This window comes from Hyperolius riggenbachi, chromosome 3 (assembly GCF_040937935.1).
Source record: "Hyperolius riggenbachi isolate aHypRig1 chromosome 3, aHypRig1.pri, whole genome shotgun sequence".
Classification (NCBI taxonomy): domain Eukaryota; kingdom Metazoa; phylum Chordata; class Amphibia; order Anura; family Hyperoliidae; genus Hyperolius; species Hyperolius riggenbachi.
This window is the reverse complement of record NC_090648.1, coordinates 228,943,587-228,963,933: the sequence shown is the minus strand read 5'-3', so window position 1 is coordinate 228,963,933 and position 20,347 is coordinate 228,943,587. Positions and strand designations below refer to the sequence as shown.

At 40.7% G+C, this 20,347-nt stretch overlaps 1 protein-coding gene across 1 annotated transcript in view; it reads right to left on the bottom strand.

The window, feature by feature from the left end:
• Positions 1–20,347, bottom strand: part of SND1 (staphylococcal nuclease and tudor domain containing 1) — a 977,252-nt gene that overhangs the window by 858,635 nt on the left and 98,270 nt on the right. The window contains exon 10 of the mRNA XM_068275928.1: positions 12,979–13,092. Coding sequence (XP_068132029.1) covers positions 12,979–13,092 — 114 coding nt within the window. The remainder of the gene's footprint in view (positions 1–12,978; positions 13,093–20,347) is intronic.

Below are 20,347 nucleotides of genomic sequence, written 5' to 3'. Positions count from 1 at the left end.
TTTGCCATATGTGTAGACTTCTGTGTGCATGGTTTGCCATATGTGTAGACTTCTGTGTGCATGGTTTGCCATATGTGTAGACTTCTGTGTGCATGGTTTGCCATATGTGTAGACTTCTGTGTGCATGGTTTGCCATATGTGTAGACTTCTGTGTGCATGGTTTGCCATATGTGTAGACTTCTGTGTGCATGGTTTGCCATATGTGTAGACTTCTGTGTGCATGGTTTGCCATATGTGTAGACTTCTGTGTGCATGGTTTGCCATATGTGTAGACTTCTGTGTGCATGGTTTGCCATATGTGTAGACTTCTGTGTGCATGGTTTGCCATATGTGTAGATTTCTGTGTGCATGGTTTGCCATGTGTGTAGATTTCTGTGTGCATGGTTTGCCATATGTGTGGATTTCTGTGAGCATGGTTTGCCATGTGTGTAGTATTCTGTGTGCACGGTTTGCTATATGTGTGGATTTCTGTGAGCATGGTTTGCCATGTGTGTAGTATTCTATGCGCATGGTTTTCAGAGATCACCAAAAGAAAGCCCTGTTTGTGACAAGAAAAGGGGGTACAATTCATCTGGGTGCTAAGTTGTATGGCCGAGCAAGAAACTAAAGTTGTGAAGATTTGTAGCAAAAATGGCCTGGTCACTTAGGGGGTATAAACTCCCTGGTCCTCAAGAGGTTAAGTCGGCTGAGTGGCCAATAATGACCATCTCAGCCAATAATCCGGCCTGTGCACAGTAGCCCCGACTCGCTGCCCTGCAATCGATCCGCCAAGCAGATCAATATGGCCTAGCGATGGCAGATTTCTTTATGCAGCTGCTTGCTCCCGTTATTCCAAATTACTTTGTGCAGTCCTGCCCACTATCAGTGGGCAGTATTTATTTTGCATAAAAAGCTGTTAAGCAAAACAAGGAGAATTCTGGGTATCTTGTGGTCTTGGTTTCAAGACAATTCCCAAAAAGATATAGCACCTGCAGACTAAAGTGAAAAGAGAATATTTAATGGCATTCAGTTGCATAATAATATGTACACTGATGATATGTAACAGATTTAAAACAGCATTTTCAGGCTCTCTGGGTGCAAAGTGTATGTAGTATTCATTCTAGTTTCTAAAGACATTCCTGTACTTAAAGAGGAACTCCAGTGAAAATAATGTAATAAAAAAAGTGCTTCATTTTTACAATAATTATGTATACATGATTTAGTCAGTGTTTGCTCATTGTAAAATCTTTCCTCTCCCAGATTCACATTCTGACTTGTATTACATGGTGACATTGTTACTGTGGGCAGATTATGGAGCTGTTTCTAGCTGGTCTGGCTTTAACAGACAGCTATTTCCTGTCTGAACATTGTTACATTGTGACAGTTTGCCCAGAGTACCGTACGGTACCAGAGCCTCTTGTGGGAGGGGTTTCAGCACAAAATCAGTCATACAGCGCCCCCTGATGGTCTGTTTGTGAAAATCATTATTTTTCTCATGTAAAAGTGGGTATCAGCTACTGATTGGGATAAAGTTCAATTCTTGGTCGGAGTTTCTCTTTAAAGCACTACATATTGCTTTGAAATCATTACTGCAGACACAATAAGCTAAAATCTTGTTTTGCGCTCATTTCATCACTTGTGAAAAATGGTAGGTTCATCTTAACCCTGACAAAGCTGACAAAACTGCAGGGCCACTGTCAGCCCTCATGCTGCCAGATAAGCATCACAGACAAAGGCTATAGCAAATAGTCTCAGAAACGCTGTTATATACCTAGCTGGTAACAGTAGGAGATAACTAATGCACATGTGAACATTTGCTTTGACAGAAGTGTTCAGATTTTCTCCCACCTGTCAGATCTAAGAAGCCTTTACAAACACAAAAGATATAGAAAGTCTTCATTCAAACTAATGACTCATGCAAAATGCAAGTAACCCACTGAAAATCTGTGTATGACAGGATAAACAAGTCCTCTTTTCCACTGTACCCTGCCACCCAGTGATGCAGAACACAAACTGCATCTTCTACTCACAATACTGCAAATCTTTTCCATGTTCTAAACACACTTAAACCCCTCAAATATGGAAAGCAGCCATAGGAATGTCAATTAAGCAATTTACCAACCCTGACACTTCACAAAATGTACCAAACGCCTTCAGATTTCTTTTTCCCTTTAATGCAAGTTGCTTTTTATATCAGGTTACAAACTAAAACGTTAATCTACCATTAGATGCAACTGCAAAAATGGTGAAAATTAAAATGTCTTCCCACATATAAACTGTGTCATATTTTACTGCTTAAATAGAGCGTTCTTTTCTGTGGTCTTAATAAAGAGAGCAAAAAACAAAAAGTAGTAAACGTGGCTTTGTTTATACCTACCCAGCAGCAAGAAGATAAGAGAACACCTGTGGAAAATTGTTCTTGGCCCTATCACCCCAAAATAAAGACTTTACTGCATTTAGGAAAACGTGTTCACAGAGTTTGTGAGAGGAATGAATCACAGAATTGAATATGCAGGTTATTTTTTCGCGTACTACACAAGTCTCAAATCCAGCACCAGAACTTTTCAGCATTCCTTTAAGTCTCAAAGAGAGAGAGAGAGAGAGAGATGGTGTTGAGGGGAGGAGCAGGCAGTAAGCAATCAGTTTGTGCAAAAGTTCTCTGTGTAGAGGAAAATCCATTTTTGTGTAGCCTTTCACTCCTCCGTGTATCCGGGGTGCATGAAAAACCTGAAAACCCGGACTCTCCGTTCAGTTTTTCAAAACTGATACCGCGGATCAGTTTTTAAAAAAGTGTGTGAAGGACACTATTGTAAACATTGATATCCATGGCTCCAGTTTTAAACCGGGCCAAAAACCGGAGCCACAGATACATTTTTCTAAACAAGTGTGAACCGACCCCAATAAAGCCTCACGTGCACTTTTAGATTATTCCTCACTCAAGTAAGTGATCAGTTTATCCAATACTGATCATTTACCTGGATTATCACTTTGCACCACAATATATTTCAAATTCATGTAGAAATCAGATTTAATATCCATAGGAATGTTGTCATCACTAGTTCGACAGTTGCCATACAAAGCTATGAAGCATTTAATCAACTGCTGCTTTAAAAAATTAAACATTTAAAAAAAATACATAGAATACATAAACACACACAAAAAAAAAAAAAAAAGCACATTTAAAGGTGTATAGGAAGTTTAACCATACCTTGCCTAGCACTGTCATAGGCAAAAGAAGAAAAGTAGCTCCCGGCCAGAGCAGCTGGCAGCCTAAGGATGTCAGGAGAGCACATTTACTATACAAACTATATACAGATCACATATATCCTAACTCACTGTCAAGTCTAGTTAAACAATGCAGACCCACCTAAACCTCCCCCTATCAAAATAAGCACAAGAGGTACAAATAAACTGTAAACAGTTTTCTGCATCAATCAATCTTTCCTTGTGGCTACAAAATAAAATTAGACTAAGCACAGCAGGACACAAGACTGTGCGTCACAATGTTAGTATTTCCAACTCACAGGAGGTTGACAACTGAATGACACCAACATGAGGAGCAGTTATTTTATCAAACTAGAATTTTTTTTTAGATAAACTAGAATTTCATTAACACACGATGTATCACTGCTTCATACTAAAAATATCCAGTTTGCCGCAATGTTTCAGTTACTGTATAAAAGATAAAACGGTCATCAAAATGATTCTATTGCTCTCTTTAGGGTGAAAAGAGGTATTACGATAATAAACCAGACTGGTAACTGATAAAATAAAGGTATACAGATGTGGTATTATCACAATTAATAAAAAAAAAGTGCTCTATGTCTTCTGAAGATTGATGAAATAAAAGGCAAACTAGGGATGAATACCTGCATGCTATTAAATTTGAGTAAAGCAAGTGTGAAAAGACTGAGTACGGTTTATACCGAAAATAGAATATAAAATGACCTGGACAATAACTGGATTGGAGCGATTTTACTAATGAGCTGTTCTAAATTAGTAGAATATGTCTCCAATAGCGTAATCACTCATCTAGCCTTTTTACAATAGATAACTCTGCCTTACTTTCTCTGGCTCATGCTCAGTGTAGGACACATACTGTAATGCTACCAAACAGCAAAGTGACTACTTTCTATTTATTTCTGAGGAGATCCGAGAGAAAGTTATACACAAGTATGTTAAGGACTAAAACCACATAAGATGTGTACACAATCATCATCAATGCAGCTCTTGAGTGCTTTGAGTATACAAATGTTCGGATTATTATATGGACATATTAGCAAGGGGGAAGGGTAAAGTGCAGAATAGCCTCAGTTTGCACTCGGCAAGAGACCAAGCCTGCCAGATCATCTTGTTTGATGCACCAGGGCTGCTGTACACAGGCTATGTTTTCGTCAGAGGTGGTCCCAAATGGCTACATCAGCCAACAACCATGTAACATGTGTAGGAAGCCTAAAAGGCTAATTTCCACTAGGAACAATTAGTCACGTTTCCCCACATGCGAATTTGGATGGGGAAATGTCACATGTCAGAATTAACCATTTACCCTGCCATGAGGTACAGTATGTGTCCTTGGCAGCTTGAGTTAACAGACTGAATTTTCTGATTTGAATGTACAGAATGTATGCTGCCGTCTTATTTTGTGGATACTTATGTTTACATAGTTACATAGTTATTTTGGTTGAAAAAAGACATACGTCCATCGAGTTCAACCAGTACAAAGTACAACTCCAGCCAACTAGTATTTGTGGTTATTAATGTCCTAACCTTTTACATGGTGGATTGTCCCATTGGAAGTAGTCAAGACTGTCAAGCAATGCTACATTATGACAGGAAGCATAGTGTGCATGGCCTAGCCGTACTTTCATACTGTGCATGAACGCTAGCAGATGCATCACCAGGTGCAGGGCACCAAGATAAGCTGCCATAGATAGCAGGCTTGTTTTTCTATCGTAACACAAAAGGGCAGCAAGGGTAAATACTAAACAGAAAGGTATGCTCTTGATATGGGCCGGTTTTAAGAATAATGATCTTTGATATGAATGTTATGGTCATGGTTAGTCTTGACAGACACATACACTTGGTTAAAGAGAAACCATAACCAAGAATTGAACTTCATCCCAATAAGTATCTGATACCCCCTTTCCCATCATAAATCTTTTCCTTTTCTCAAACGGATCATCAGGGGTGTCTGTATTGCTAATATTGTGGTGAAACCCCTCCCACAGAGTGATGTCAGGACCATGGTCCTGACAGTTTCCTGTCTGTGAACCTCATAGCATTGTGGGAAATAGCTGTTTACTGCTGTTACCAACTGCTAAAAAAAGCAAGCAGCATCTCCTTCCACTGACATCACCTGCCAGCAGTAAAAATGTTGCCATGTGATAAAATGTTAGAATGTATATCCGGGAGAGGAAAGATTTTACAATGACCAAACACTGACTATATCTTTTATACATAATTATTGTAAAAATTAAGCTTTTTTATTACATTTTCACTGGAGTACCTCTAAGTTAAGCCCTAAGTGCCTTCAAAACCCTTAGCAAATCTAGAGAACAGTGAAATACACTGAAAAACCACACAGCCAACCATGGCTGGGTCATTTAAAAATTACTGTTAGGTGGCAACAGTTAATTTCAACCTTCATATGGGTCACATCCTATATGGAATTATGAACAAAGGCTATTGCTGTTGCAGTCACATAAATGTTCGCACACCAAGAATGTATCATTAATAAACTCTAGAAAGCCTGCATTTACTGATCAAAAAAAAAAAAAGTTTCCCAAAGTGGTCCAAAATAGATAATCACAGCGCATAATCCATGACTACGTGCTTGTTAGGTGCCCGTGTTATTTGAATAGTTTGCCAATGTGTGACCACGTACTCTTAGGCTGGCTTATTGGTGTGAAATAGTGACAGTTATTGTCTGGTCTTTACTGCGTGCCCTAAATTCTAAATGAACACCCAAGAAAAATGAGGCTTATCAGAGGAAATATGCAAAGCTCCCCAGACGTTTTCCTTTATCCTAGGACAACATGTGAATCCAATCTTAGAAAGCAAAAAAGCATAGAAAGTTCTCAGAAAAAAAACTCTAGAGATTGGACACAGTGTACTTACCAAACCATGAAAAGAGGCTATTGAAGCATTTCAGCCCCGCAGACCATGTCAGTTATAATGCAGTTAAGTCATGACAATTTCTACAAATTGTAGAGCCCTTGACACAGAGTGTACTGACCAAGCAATGAAGCATGAGAGTTCGGCCTGAAACAGATGCTGTTTAGCCTTTTCAGTCTAGTGAGCCAAAGGCACTTTAGGTACAGAGCTGGCTGTGTACTCGGAGAATACTCCAAATTCACTGATGCAATAATGTCTGCCATGAGCTCTGCCAGCATATGCTCCCAGAAACTGCCAATAGAGGGAAAAAAATGAGGGAATAACTTGTCAACTTAAACAAAGCTTGGAAATGTCACACAGAATTATTAGTATAACCAAAATTCTTGTATTCCCGAGTACAGGCACCTGCAACAGATTGCACTGTAAGCTCCTATGATATCTGCCCTTTATTTTGGATGTCATTTTGCAATCTGTCACCATGCATATTGCCTGGCAGAAGGTGCATCTTCACGCTGAGCGTCAGAAATGAAAGGAGTGCATACAGTTATCAGGAACGCGTACCTGCTGAAGTCTTTTGTAGAACAGGTTAGGAAATAGATCATCATGGGGCTCACAAGACTTATCTTTACTTTCCAGGCACAAGTTACAGCACACTGAAGACACATCTACACCGCAGCCTGCAGCTGCCTGCGTTTCTTGTTTTTAGCATAAGTTGATTTGAATGAAACACCTTACAAATGAGATAGGCATCTGCTAAGCCAAAAGCAAAATGTATCGGTTCATGTTGTAAAAAAAGCAGTCAGATTTTACAGAATCCATTTTCTCTATGCTACGTTCACCCATTTAGGAAAGGCAGGAGAAACATTCAAGGTCAGTCTTAATTATGTTCCGTGTTAACAGCAGCTCCCTATAAATATTTACTTCCTTGGGCTTCCCTCAAAATCTAGCAAATGTGATGCATGTGGAATCAAACCTGGCATATTGTATAATGTACTGCGGTAGCTGCAGATCATTCCTTTATACAAGGCACTTGCTGTAGAAGATTCTTTCACAAAACATTTTCAAGGGTTCTCTAAACTGAGTGCCGAATGCATACTTTAATATAAACCAAGATTTCTAGGCTAAAAAAATGGCCTAGTTTCAAATCTTGTTTCATATACAAGTCAATGCAGAGTGTGTAGCCAAGAATTCACACCCCAGAACTGTATAGACCAAGACTGCAAGATTCTTGCCTCTACAACATGCACCCTTCACCATTCCCCAGAGTTAACGATATAAAACTGCAAAAAAATGACCTATAATTTTAATGAAAAAACTCATGTCAGCAGCACCGCTTAAACAAAAAGTACCTCTTTATTCAAGAACATATTTAGGTTGTGTAGATCCGCATTCCTAAATTAAGCCCCAGGATAAACACAATACAATGAATATACAAGGAGAGAAAATAATAATTACAAAAAGTTCATTGAACACTTTACAAGTATCTAAAATCAATTAAAATGAAAGATCCACAACACAGTATATGTGGCAAGTACACAATTTTATCTAGTGCCTCACCTCCGAATGTATAAGTGACCCTAAATGCTGGAAGTATTAGCCATCTCGGTTCAAGAATAAAACCCAGAATGGACTAAATTGGACCCAGGTCCATGTATAGCAAAACATCACATGGAAAAAGTGCCGATAAGGTTTAATATTGCCAGGTCCCTGAAAGTGCATAGCATGGAAAATGGTGCATAATATATATCAGGATAAATATGCTCATAAACATGAGAAATATAAAGTGCACTGATTGACAAAGTAGTGTGAACCAGGCAATGCCAATATAAATGGTTGATACATACATAGCCCTGGACAGGGTGCTCAGAGAGCAGTGTGTAGCAGCCAGAGATACCAAGGGCGGAGGGAGGCACAGCAAAAGCTCTACGCGTGGCATGGTCCACGTGACCACTTCGTGGCTCCTGGCGTGGAGTGTTTGCTGTGCCTCCCTCCGCCCTTGGTATCTCTGGCTGCTACATACTGATCTCTGAGGACCCTGTCCAGGGCTATGTATGTACCACCATTTATATTGGCATTGCCTGGTTCACTCTAGCTTGTCCATCAATGCACTTATTTATTTCTCATGTTCAAGAGCATATTTATCCTGATATAGATTATGCACCGTTTTCCATGCTATGCACTTTCAGGGACCTGGCAATATTAAACTTTTTCAGCACTCCTTTTCATGTGATGTTTTGCTATACATGGACCTGGGTCCAATTTAGTCCATTCTGTGTTTTATTCTTGAACCCAGATGGCTAATACTTGCAGCATTTAGGGTCACTTATACATTCGGAGGTGAGGCACTAGATACAATTCTGTACTTTCCACATATACTGTGTTGTGGATCTTTAATTTTAATTGATTTTAGATGCTTGTAAAAAGTGTTCAATAAACTTTTTGTAACGATTTATGGTGGTGCAGCGTTTTCCACAACAGGTATTTTCTCTCCTTGTATAGTCATTTTATTGAAGAACGACCGATGAGAGCAATGAGAGTGCTCATTGGCCGCTCCCTTAGCACATGTCTGTTGATTGGTTGATATTTGAACTTGTCCTAGTATATAAGGATGTGTTTAGTCACTTGCTGTCAGAATGAGCTTGCAACTTGACAAAGAAGCATGTCGCTTCGAAACAGCGGGCAGTAGTTGCCTTCAGCCTATTTCTGACATGTAATTTTAATTGAATGTTCTTCAATAAAGAGCTACTTTTTGTTTAAGCAGTGCTGCCGATACGTGTTTTTTCTGCTATTTTGATCTTGGTGGGCAACGAGTTCTAATCAGCTATAGCGCTCTTGTCTCCATTTTGAGTGCTGGGCCTAACATTTTTTGCATAGAATATTGCTGTAACAGAAGACAGAGGTGGTGTGAATGGTCAGTTAGCAAGAAGAATTAGACAGGCGAAGGAAATGGGAATAACATGGTTTATCTGGTAATTGCTATTAACAGAATAGCCCAAATGCAAAACATGTTTTCTTAGCTGCCCATTTCTAATCCTATACAAGCCTAGTTTGTTGCTAGGCTTAGAAAAGAGAAATTGTGCACCATACCGCACAAGAAATTGAATAAAATGTCTAAGTGTTTCCTGTGAGTACATCAGCACGGGTGGGAAAGAGCCAAAGAATAGCAGTGTACAGATTTCCAGCACGGCATAATGCAGCCTTACAACAGTTCAGCTTGGAATAGGTAAAATGAAGGGTATTCAACCAAAGCCAATTATAATTATAGCTGGGTATGCATTTAGGAGCCAAATGGCAGTCCAAAGCTATTAAACAGCAATTAGCATTGCTATGTTACTGGATGCTGAAGTGAATGCACTTGGAAAATAAACAAGTAGTGTGAAAGGTCTGTACCATCTACCTACTCTTGCTACTAGCCATCTGCATCTACAGTTCATGGCAGAACAAAACAAATGGGCATCAGTACATACGGATGATCACACAGAACACTGTGGGATTTTGCAAATCATGGTACTTTATGACAGCTGAATAAATAGGTTAAGGTTATTGTAGTGAAAGTGTGACCAGGCTTTGAGGTAGATGTTAAGGTATGTCTGTCACATATCTTTGGTGAAATCTATATGGCAATTTGATCAGTAGCCTGTTGAAACAAGTCAATTTATACTTTTTACATACGGTACTAGCCAAGCTGAGCTCGATTCCTACCTACAAGCTGAGCTTGATTTCACTCATTGTAGTTCACAGGCATCAGGGTTTTTGTTATTGTTTTTTAAAATGTTGTTTTAGTCTTTACAATTCATGAACAAAACTCATGAGTTCAACTAAATAACTTGCATTACTTTCACTATTAACTTCCTCAACCTGTACAACTGGAAATGCTGATTATCCTGACAAAGTTTTCATTAAAGACAGCCTTTGTATTTTTCATAATGTTCACTTTCTGTTGCACAGGTTGTGAAAGGCTTTAACACGTTTTCTATTTGTATTCATACTAAACCACCATTAACCCTTTCAGAATTGGGGTGGTTTACATTATTTTTTGGAAGAAAAGCAGTCTTCAACTGGTAGAGAAAAATGAGTTTTACTCACCTGGGGCTTCTACCAGCCCCCTGCAGCAGTCCTGTGCCCTCGCAGCCACTCACTAATCTTCTGATCCCCCGCTGCCAGCTAGTTTCGTTTTTGCCGACAGGTCCGTCAGAACTGGCCACGCGTAGCCTTTTCCGCATTCCCGACTGTAATTAGCGCTATTGTGGACTGCAACGCGTACAAAATTGCCGCATACGTATGCGTCCGTAATGCGGCAACGCGTATTTTTGTATGTGTTGCGGCCCGCAATAGCACTAATTACAGTCAGGAATGCGGAAAAAGCTACGCGTGGCCAGTTCTGACGGGCATGTCGACACAAACGAAACTAGCTGGCAGCGGGGGACCAGAGGATTAGTGAGTGGCTGCGAGGGCACAGGACTGCTGCAGGGGGCTGGTAGAAGCCCCAGGTGAGTAAAACTTTTTTTTTCTGACTTAAGGTTCACTTTAAATATAATTATATATTAAATAGTAATAATTTTCATATATTCAGCAGTGATGCCCTGGGAGACATCTCAAGCTCACTCCAACCTGAATTATCGCAAATTCTTTCTGTTTTAGGAAAGCAAACTTTTGTTTTTCTTAACATCTTAGTAAGGGGGCTTTTAGGACCATTGTAGTTCTTACACACTCCAATGAGTTCTGGGTCACCATGAGCTTGCTGGTTAGTCTATATTAAATAGGTAAGACTTAAAAAAAAAAAAAACACAACAACAACTCCAGTTTGAAAAAAAAAACTACATAGATCTGCCGCTTCTATAATGTTCTAGTCACTTTCTGTATACTTCTTGATGCAAGGAATAAAGTTTAGAACTCCTGTTAGGTGTGGAGTATTTCAAGATGTAACAATTGTCAGCAGGACAAGAACTAAATATCTTCCAGTGGGGCTCAGCCTGGTGAATCCACACTCTTTGGGAGATTTCCCTTTTTCTTGAAAGCTAAATATTTCCAAATAGGAGCAGAGCCAAGAATAAAAGCAAGACCACTCCAAATTCTCCCTACTCGAACTTCAAAAACAAAACTTTTTTTTTTTCTTGTTACAGGCAGTATATTCTATATTGGGTTCCACAATTCATTTAAAATTAGTTAGGAGTTCAACTACACGCAGTTTAAATAAATTGTGCAACACAAATGTAAAGTTAGTTCCACTTTCAGTGCATTTTGCTATCTTTCTTGATCGCTGTGCTTTTATTATGGTAGAGTTGCAGGGAGGAAATGTAATGGTCCTCAAGCCTGCCCTTGAAAACTACGATCTAGGATAGCCCTAACCATAGAGTATTTCTAAATATCCCAAGGTATAAAGGTATAATCCAAAGATATAGATAAAATACTTATACTGTATACTGCGCAATACAAATGACTAAACAAAATAGACAAATAGACAAGACAAATAACATTTATATTGCGCTTTTCTCCTTGCGGACTCAAAGCGCCAGAGCAGAGCAGCAGCCACCAGGGCGCGCTCTATTGGCAGTAGCAGTGTAAGGGAGACTTGCCAAAGGTCTCCTACTGAATTAGTGCTGGCTTACTGAACAGGCAGAGCCGAGATTCGAACCCTGGTCTCCTGTGTCAGAGGCAGAGCCCTTAACCATTACACCATCAGCCAACTGCATAACTGCAACTGCAAATAGTAATAGGGCTCGTTTCCACTAGTGCGGTGCAAATCGCTGGGATTCCACCGCTGACGAAATCGCATGCGGATGCGATTCCGCATGCGTTTTTACCACGATTTTGCATGCGATTTTGCATAGGCAGGGTATATGCGAATTTAACCATGTTACTGCCTGGTTCAATTTACATTCATTTTCATGCGAAATCGCAGCAAAAAACGCATGTGTGTTTTCCCTATCAAATACATAGCCGGCGTATCGCCTGCATTCCACATGCAGGCGAATTCTGCAGGCACTACCGTGAAGAAAAATCCTGCACAGAAAAACGCAGGAAAAAACTGACAAGTGGAAACAGGGCCATCCACTTGTATTGGTTATGTGAATCCGCATGCAGACAACGCATGCGGATTCGCTCTAGTGGAAACGGGCCCATACAAGTGCTCAGCAGAGTGGCCTTTCCTGTGACTACAGTTTATGTGATGGTGGAGACTTCCTTGTCACCTACCATCATACAAACCTACTGTACAAGGTCAGCAAGTAGATATGATTTAAAACGGTTACCTAGGTACCATAATAAAGGAACCTATGCTGCTCCTATTCAATGCCAATTCCTGCGGAGAACGGATCAGCTCAACCTGCGAAGCTACAGGACATTATACACATAACAATATTAGCAACAAGGAAAACAATTTTCAATAGGTGGATATATCCTACACCTCCCACACTTTGGGACGTTACTGAGGAACTAAGGCATTTAATGTTAATGGAAAAGCTGGAAGCAACAATGAACTTGGATAAAGGAACAAAAAATGTTTTCCACAGATGGAAGCCCTTCTTGTTACATACAATGTCGGACTCAGACCTACATCTTCTAATGCAACCCTTCAGATATACCTCATGGTATGCTAAAACGGACCTATTGGGCTCTCTAGGCAGGCTAAAATTACGGACTTGAGGCACCCCCAATGTACTTGACCATAAAAGACTTTATTAGCAGGTACTAGGTCTTGCGTAATTGGATTCCAAACATGTCAAGCAGGAATGACCAAGGGGTGGGCAGAGGGGGGGAAGGTTTTAAGATGTAACGCCTACTTGTTTTGTATGATACCTTCATTGGAAAGGTCGTTTCAGCTGTTATGGTTTATTGGAAAATTTAATAAAACACTTTGAAAAAAAAAAAAAAAAAAACGGTTACCTGAGATCCTTCTCCTTCCAGCCTGGGCGGTCTGATACTGGAGAGATGAATGGTCTTGTAATCACCAGAGTTCAGCTTCACTACCATCGCATCTGCATTTAGAACTTGTACAACCTGTACAAAGACATGTGCATGATTACAAAAAATAAAGGCAAAATAGACTTTTCTAAACATTTTAAAATTACTGCCACAGCTTTGAAAGTCTTAAAAAAAAAATACACCAAGTAATATAAATATTTTATAACGATAATATAGTAACAGCAGCGATTTTTGTTATTAAAGTTAATAGTACAATTTTAACAAATAATTAAAGATTGGAAATTTCTAAAAATTGTAAGTGCAAATGTAATAACGTTCAGCGCAGCAGCTTTCTGTGTGTTGGATCTTTGGAGACTGATGATAGAGTCTTTTCTGCCTGCAGTTGGCTTACAAGTTCCTGAGAAGGGGCGCCTATACTCATTACCTTATATATACACTGCAAATGTAATCAGCTCAAAGTTTAGCTACCATTCTTAAGAGAAATTTACACTTTTCTGCACTTCCAACAGCCAGTAAGGTTCTGGAGAGTTAAATAATACAATAAAAGGGAAAATTTCTTTAACGAAACTTGGTCAGAAAAGTCAGTAGCCTTGTGTTAGGTCCAGGGAAACATAAGGAGGTCCATAGTCAACCTTGTAGTCAATCCATCCTTCTCACAGACATCCTTGTGATGGCTCTTCTGTTCAACCCCTTGTTCCAAGTTCCCACCGTTGCCATTCCCAACACATATCAATCATCACCAAACACAAAGCGCAATATGTACACATCTTAAAGGGAACTAAGCACTCTTCCTTTCACTGAAATTTCTTATGTCACCTCCCCTTCTCACAGTCCTTATTTATATATCTCAGAGATGCTATCTTGACACATTCACTCTAGATAATCTCTTTGAAGAAACTGTCCTAATTACCCACCCCCTTTGTTGATCAAAAGTGTATTGTTTACTTCTTGGTAATGACTCCAATAAAACAATTAGCTTCCTGAAATCTCTGTGGCCAGGGATGGACAGGCAGACATTCTGAAGTAGGCTAGGCCTGGCGGATTGCTCAAGACCAGTCTTATCTGAACGATGGACTGTACACACGCCCGACGTCCGGACGTCCAAACGACCAGTCGTTTAAAAAAATCTGACGTGTGTATGGGCCTTAACCCTCTGGGCGATACAATTATATCGCCCAGGAGGTGGCGCAGCACTATTTTTTTAAATTTTTTATTTTTTAAATCATGTAGCGAGCCCAGGGCAAATCGGCCCACTAGGGCCTGAGAAATCCTCCTGCGCGATATACCCCGAGCTCAGCTCGGGATTATTGCTCAGGAGGTTAATAAAACTACTTTGAATGTAAAATAAAAAGGTAAAAAAAAAAAAAAAGGAAGGGGTTGTTTTTTTTTTCTTGTTTTTTTTTAATAAGAAATATTGTTGGCATGCATTTTTTATGTGCTATTGAGATGCCCCGGGTGGTAAAAATGGTGCCCTGTTCACTTTAAGCAGACATCAATTTTTACCAGCAGATTTGATCACCGTGATCAAATCTGACTATTTCCTGCGACCTAATGAGCCAAATCGATCATAATTTAGATCATATCACGGCACTAATCGCTAAAAATTAAGATGTACTGGACAGTAAATTTCAGTCAATCATACATTGTAGAAGCAGGGGAAGCTGTAGTAGATCCAAGGCCGGCCCATACAAACAGTGCAATGCTGTAGTTCAATAGATTTTCTTTAGATCTCATAGTGAAATCTATTGAAAATCTGTGTGCAATGCATTGGTGGAGGATCAATCCCTCTCTGATCAGGTTCAGATCATACAGGAATATATCAGTTTGCCACGTTGGGAAAATATCTGAATGTGTATGGCCACCTTTAGACTGGTTTACTGCAAAACGAAACACATTCTGTTCTATGCATAAAATGTTGCTAGGCATCTCTGGTTTTGCCTTCCTCTGCACCAAAATCATTAAATATTTTTAAAAAAATGTATTGTACCAGTAACAAAAAATTACATTAACCATCGCTTGCAATATGTAAACGTAAAAAGAGCTATTGTATAAGAGGTAGCCACAGTTACTAGAGACGATTTGTAATAGTCTTACGCAAAAGACTAACAAGTTAATTTGTCCCATGGCATAGTTTAGCAGTCTGTCAGAATGGAATGCTAAAGGACAAATGGGTGTTCATTTTCATTCCATTCAATGCCACCAATCATCAACGCTCGCCCCTCCATACAACAGAACAGGCTGCTAGGCTTTGCCAAGCAGGATGTAAGAACAGCACCCATTTCAAACAAGATACCCTAACCATTTAACAGTAGTATGTATGTGTGATGTAAGCCTTGTACACTCCTTCAATTTTGATTGGCCAATGTTTGACCAATTTTACCACCGTCTTGTAGTATGAGAGTCAACAGCTTTTGAATAATATGAACAGATTATGTAAGTAAACTCTCATACTACATGGAAGTGGTACAATTGGTCAGTGATTGGCCAATCAAAATGTAAGGCATGTACCAGGCTTAACACTACACACCAAAGGCCTGATTCCTATCACCCTATACTACTATGTGTGTTCTGTATAAGAAGGACCTGGCTCTGAGCACAGTACCAGGAATTACTCAGCTGCAAGACAATGGTAAGCCTTGTTTTCACTGAATATTTCTAACTTTGATGTTTTAATACAACTGCCATATATCCGGAGGCTTTGTTGCAAATATTATACAAGAGAAACTATCAAATATGATGAAGTAGTAAATAAAAGAAGGCATAGAAACTAATAATTTTATGGATGCTGTTCTGTATGAGTGAAATATTCTTAGAAGGAGATCATCCCTCACAACAGTCTCTGTTATACTATAAAAAGCACATTACCTAGAAAAGTAAAGTGTAAAAGTCAGAAATACCCAGCATCTGTGATTCTCATTCCAACAACACCTGGCAACATGTAAAGCTTTCAACAAAGCAAAGAACTCAGAAACAAAACTCTGTTAAACTACTTGCATTGTCAGAAGCAATGCTGTGATTTTCCTTCAAGGCCCAAAATTAAACACACACATATAATGTATATTTTTGTAGCAGAAATTTAAACTACATCTTACGGTCCTAGTTCAGGACAGCACAGTTGTAGTGCTCCTGGTATTGTCCACGCTCATTTTTCACAGCAGACCATGAAGTTCATTGTAAAATCAATACATGGTCTAATTAACTTCATAAAGGGCAGAATAAACAGTCCTACACCCCAATATTTTATGTCCTGCACTGCACCACTCCCCATATACTCCACTCCTTTTCGGTTGAAAAAGCTCTTTCATCCTTAGTATAATCTGAAACATATTCCATACTAAACGCAAAAATACAATCATACAAAAATCTGCACTAGGAGGCCCTTCAGTCCCAGCATATTACATGGTTTTGCAATTATAAAACACAACTAGTGAATTAGGCCCATTTCAAAAATGGGTGGTAGATTGACAACCATGTGCCCAAGACCGCATGCCCACCTGCTAGCCCACAACCACCCGCACGCCTGTCATTGGCCACAGGTCGGCATGGGACACGGACACAGATTCCTGGGGATTTATTAGTAAGGATTTCTCACTGAAATTACATACAAACCAGAAATCCTGGGAATTCCTCCACACAAAGGATAAGGGCTTGTTCACACGGGCATCTGCCTAGCGTTTGGAGGCTTTGCGTTGAGTAGCGTCGCGTTCAAGCTTTCAGTGGCTTTCCCTGGCGTTCAGTTGCAGTCAGCGTTTTTCTCCCCTACGCCGGTAAAAACGATTCCATTCATTTGAATGGGAGCGTTTAACTCCGAGTCCCAAGCACCAGCGGTAAACGCGGGGCAGACGCCCGTGTGAACCAACCCTTACCCAAAGGAGGGGGAAAAAGAAAAAAAAGAAAGAGATTGACTAAAAATACACTGAAGCAGACCTTAGAAATATGAAAACTTACCAATAACATTCTTGACAATGACAAATGCTACACATACACCCCTGCGGTATGATACCAACTTACCAGAGCTTCAGCCAACTCCTTAAAGAGTAACTGTGACCAAGAATTGAACTTCATCCCAATCAGTAGCTGACACCCTCTTTCCCATGAGAAATATTTTCCTTTTCACAAACGGATCATCAGGGTGCTCTGTATGGCTGATATTGTGGTGAAACCCCTCCCACAGTGGGATGTCGGGACCATGGTCCTAACAGCTTCCTGTCTTAGAACCTCATTGCATTGTGGGTAATAGCTGTTTACAGCTGGGTACAACTGTCAAAAAAGGAAGCCGCTTCTCCTTCCAGTGACATCAGCTGCCAGCAGTAAAAATGTCACGATGTGATATATGTAAATCAGGGAGAGGAAAGATTTTACAATGGTAAAACAATGACTAAATCATTTATACATAATAATTGTAAAAATTAAGCACTTTATTACTTTATTTTCACTGGAGTTCCTCTTTAACCACTTAGTGACAACCATACTTATAAAAACGTCCTGCTAGAGCCTCTTAAGCCCCTTGCCGTTCCAATTCTGGCGGCAAGGGGGCAGCGCAGCACTATAATTTTTTTGTTTTTAAATCATGTAGGGCCCAGGGCTCGCTACATGATGGCCATTGACAAGCGGCATCCCCCTATCCACTCCGATCGCCTTAGGCGATCAGAGTAAGCAGGAAATCCCGTTCAGAACGGGATGACGTCACCGACATCATGGACGTTGGGACGTCAGAGGGAATCCCGATCCACCTCTCAGCGCTGCCTGGCACTGATTAGCCAGGCTGCGCAAGGGGTCTGGAGGGGGGGGGGGGTGCGGCGGGTAGCGGCGAATCGGCGGCGATCGGAAACTGCACGCAGCTAGCAAAGTGCTAGCTGCGTGCAGGAAAAAAAAAATGTTTAAATCGCCCCAGCGGGGCCTGAGAAATCCTCCTACGCAGGTTACCCCGAGCTAAGCTCGGGATAACCGGGCAAGGAGGTTAACCACCCTGGCGTTCTGATTAAATCGCCAGGGTGGCTGCGGGAGGGTTTTTTTTAAATAAAAAAAAAACTATTTCATGCAGCCAACTGAAAGTTGGCTGCATGAAAGCCCACTAGAGGGCGCTCCGGAGGCGATCTTCCGATCGCCTCCGGCGCCCAGAATAAACAAGGAAGGCCGCAATGAGCGGCCTTCCTTGTTTTGCTTATATCGTCGCCATAGCGACGAGCGGAGTGACGTCATCGACGTCAGCCGACGTCCTGACGTCAGCCGCCTCCGATCCAGCCCTTAGCGCTGGCCGGAACTTTTTGTTCCGGCTACGCTGGGCTCAGGCGGCTGGGGGGACCCTCTTTCGCCGCTGCTCGCGGCGAATCGCCGCAGAGCGGCGGCGATCAGGCAGCACACGCGGCTGGCAAAGTGCCGGCTGCGTGTGCTGCTTTTTATTTCATTAAAATCGGCCCAGCAGGGCCTGAGCAGCAGCCGCTGGCGGTGTTGGACGAGCTGAGCTCGTCCAGACCGCTCAGCTGGTTAATGGCTACAGGACATTTTTATAAGTCAAACAGTGCTGCTGCCGCTGTGCCCGTGCACGCTCCCACGCATGCGCGCACAGTGAGGGGAAAAAAATAGACCTTTATTTCCAAATCATATATAGTCAACATACTTTTTACTAGGAACATAATTAAAATCTTGTGATAACCAGAATAAATAGGCAGATAAAATGTGTGGGTTTTATGTACGGTAGCACTGTTTATATTAAAACTATAGGGGATGAAATTGTAGAAATAGTGTATTTTTTTCATTTTTTCATTATTTTTCCCTTTAAAATGCATAGAAAATAAAGTAATTACTGAAAACAAATTTTAAACCCAAAAAGCCCAGTAGGTGGCGAAAAAAAACCCAAGATATAGATTATTTCATTGTGATTAGTAGGGATTAAGCTATTGGCAAATGAAAGGGATGAGCACTGAAAGGTGAACACGGCTCTCGTCCGTTAGGGTAAAAACCGCTTTGGGGTTAGGTGGTTTAGGATAAGCCCATTACTTTTAGGCCCTGTTCCCAGTGGTCAGTTGCATTGCAGAATAATGTCAACTCACTACCCATACAATTCGATGTGGCTGTTCACAGCAGGGCTGTGGAGTCGGTCCAAAAATCCACCGACTCCGACTCCTCAGTTTAGGATTCCACCGACTCCGACTCCACGACTCCGACTCCTCTAATTTGCATATTACAATTTTGTTGATTAAAAGTATGTAACATAAAATTCGTCTCTTAACTGCCAACGCTTAGGAATTTTACAAGACAACTGAAGTGAGAAGGATATGTAGACTACTATATTTATTCCCTTTAGACTAAAACTAGTCCTTGGTAAGAGTACTTGTAAAAGGTACAAACCGGAACAAAGAACATCTATCAGGCCCTAGGCAATGTAAGTGTGGGTACATGTAAGAATGATGTGCAGGTACTCTGCAGGGGAATGAGGAGATTGTAAACAGACAACACCTCTGTGTTCAATGTGCACAGCATTCTCAGTGGATTCCCTGCAGCTCTGTGGGGAGTGCATATGTAGAGTATAGTACTACTGTGTAACAAAGTAAACCTGAGACAGATGAAATTAAAGTTTTATACATACCTGGGGCTTCCTCCAGCCGCCTTCAGGATAATCAGTCCCTCGTTGTCCTCCTCCGCCACCTGGATCTTCTGCTATGAGTCCAGGTACTTGAGCCAGTCAGGCGTAGTGCGCATGCACACACTCCGCCGCCAGGAGCATACTACACCTGTGCAGCACTATTGCGCAGGTGCAGAATGTTCCTGGCTGTGGGAGCGGCATGCGTCCGGACAGCGTTGACTAGCTGAATTACCAGGACTCATAGCAGAAGATCCGGGTGGTGGAGGACAGCGAGGGACTGATTAGCCTGAAGGGGGCTGGAGGAAGCCCCAGGTATGTATAAAACTTTACTTTTCATCAGTCTCAGTTACCCTTTAATTTGTAGTCACCAAACCAAATTTTAACAACATATCAAATTATTTGATTTCATCAGCAAAGGGAGTGCATAAATTTGCATAAATCAGCATCAATGCAGAACTATTTCCATCTCATTGACCATCTCTATTAGTGACACGGCTACACATCAGGCTTTATTCTTACAGCATAGATGTTATTTAGTATATATAAGAGATTCCTGTGTACACATCATATATACAGTCACAATCAGATATGTATATCTGACCTTAAAAATACGGGGACTGCTTTATTGAAGCAGCACAAGTAACTCATTTTGATTGGTTTATTTCATTTTTGTGGACTAAGCACAGCTATTACTGTATATATACATTATTTTTCATGACTATTATCTGAGAAATAGAACATTTT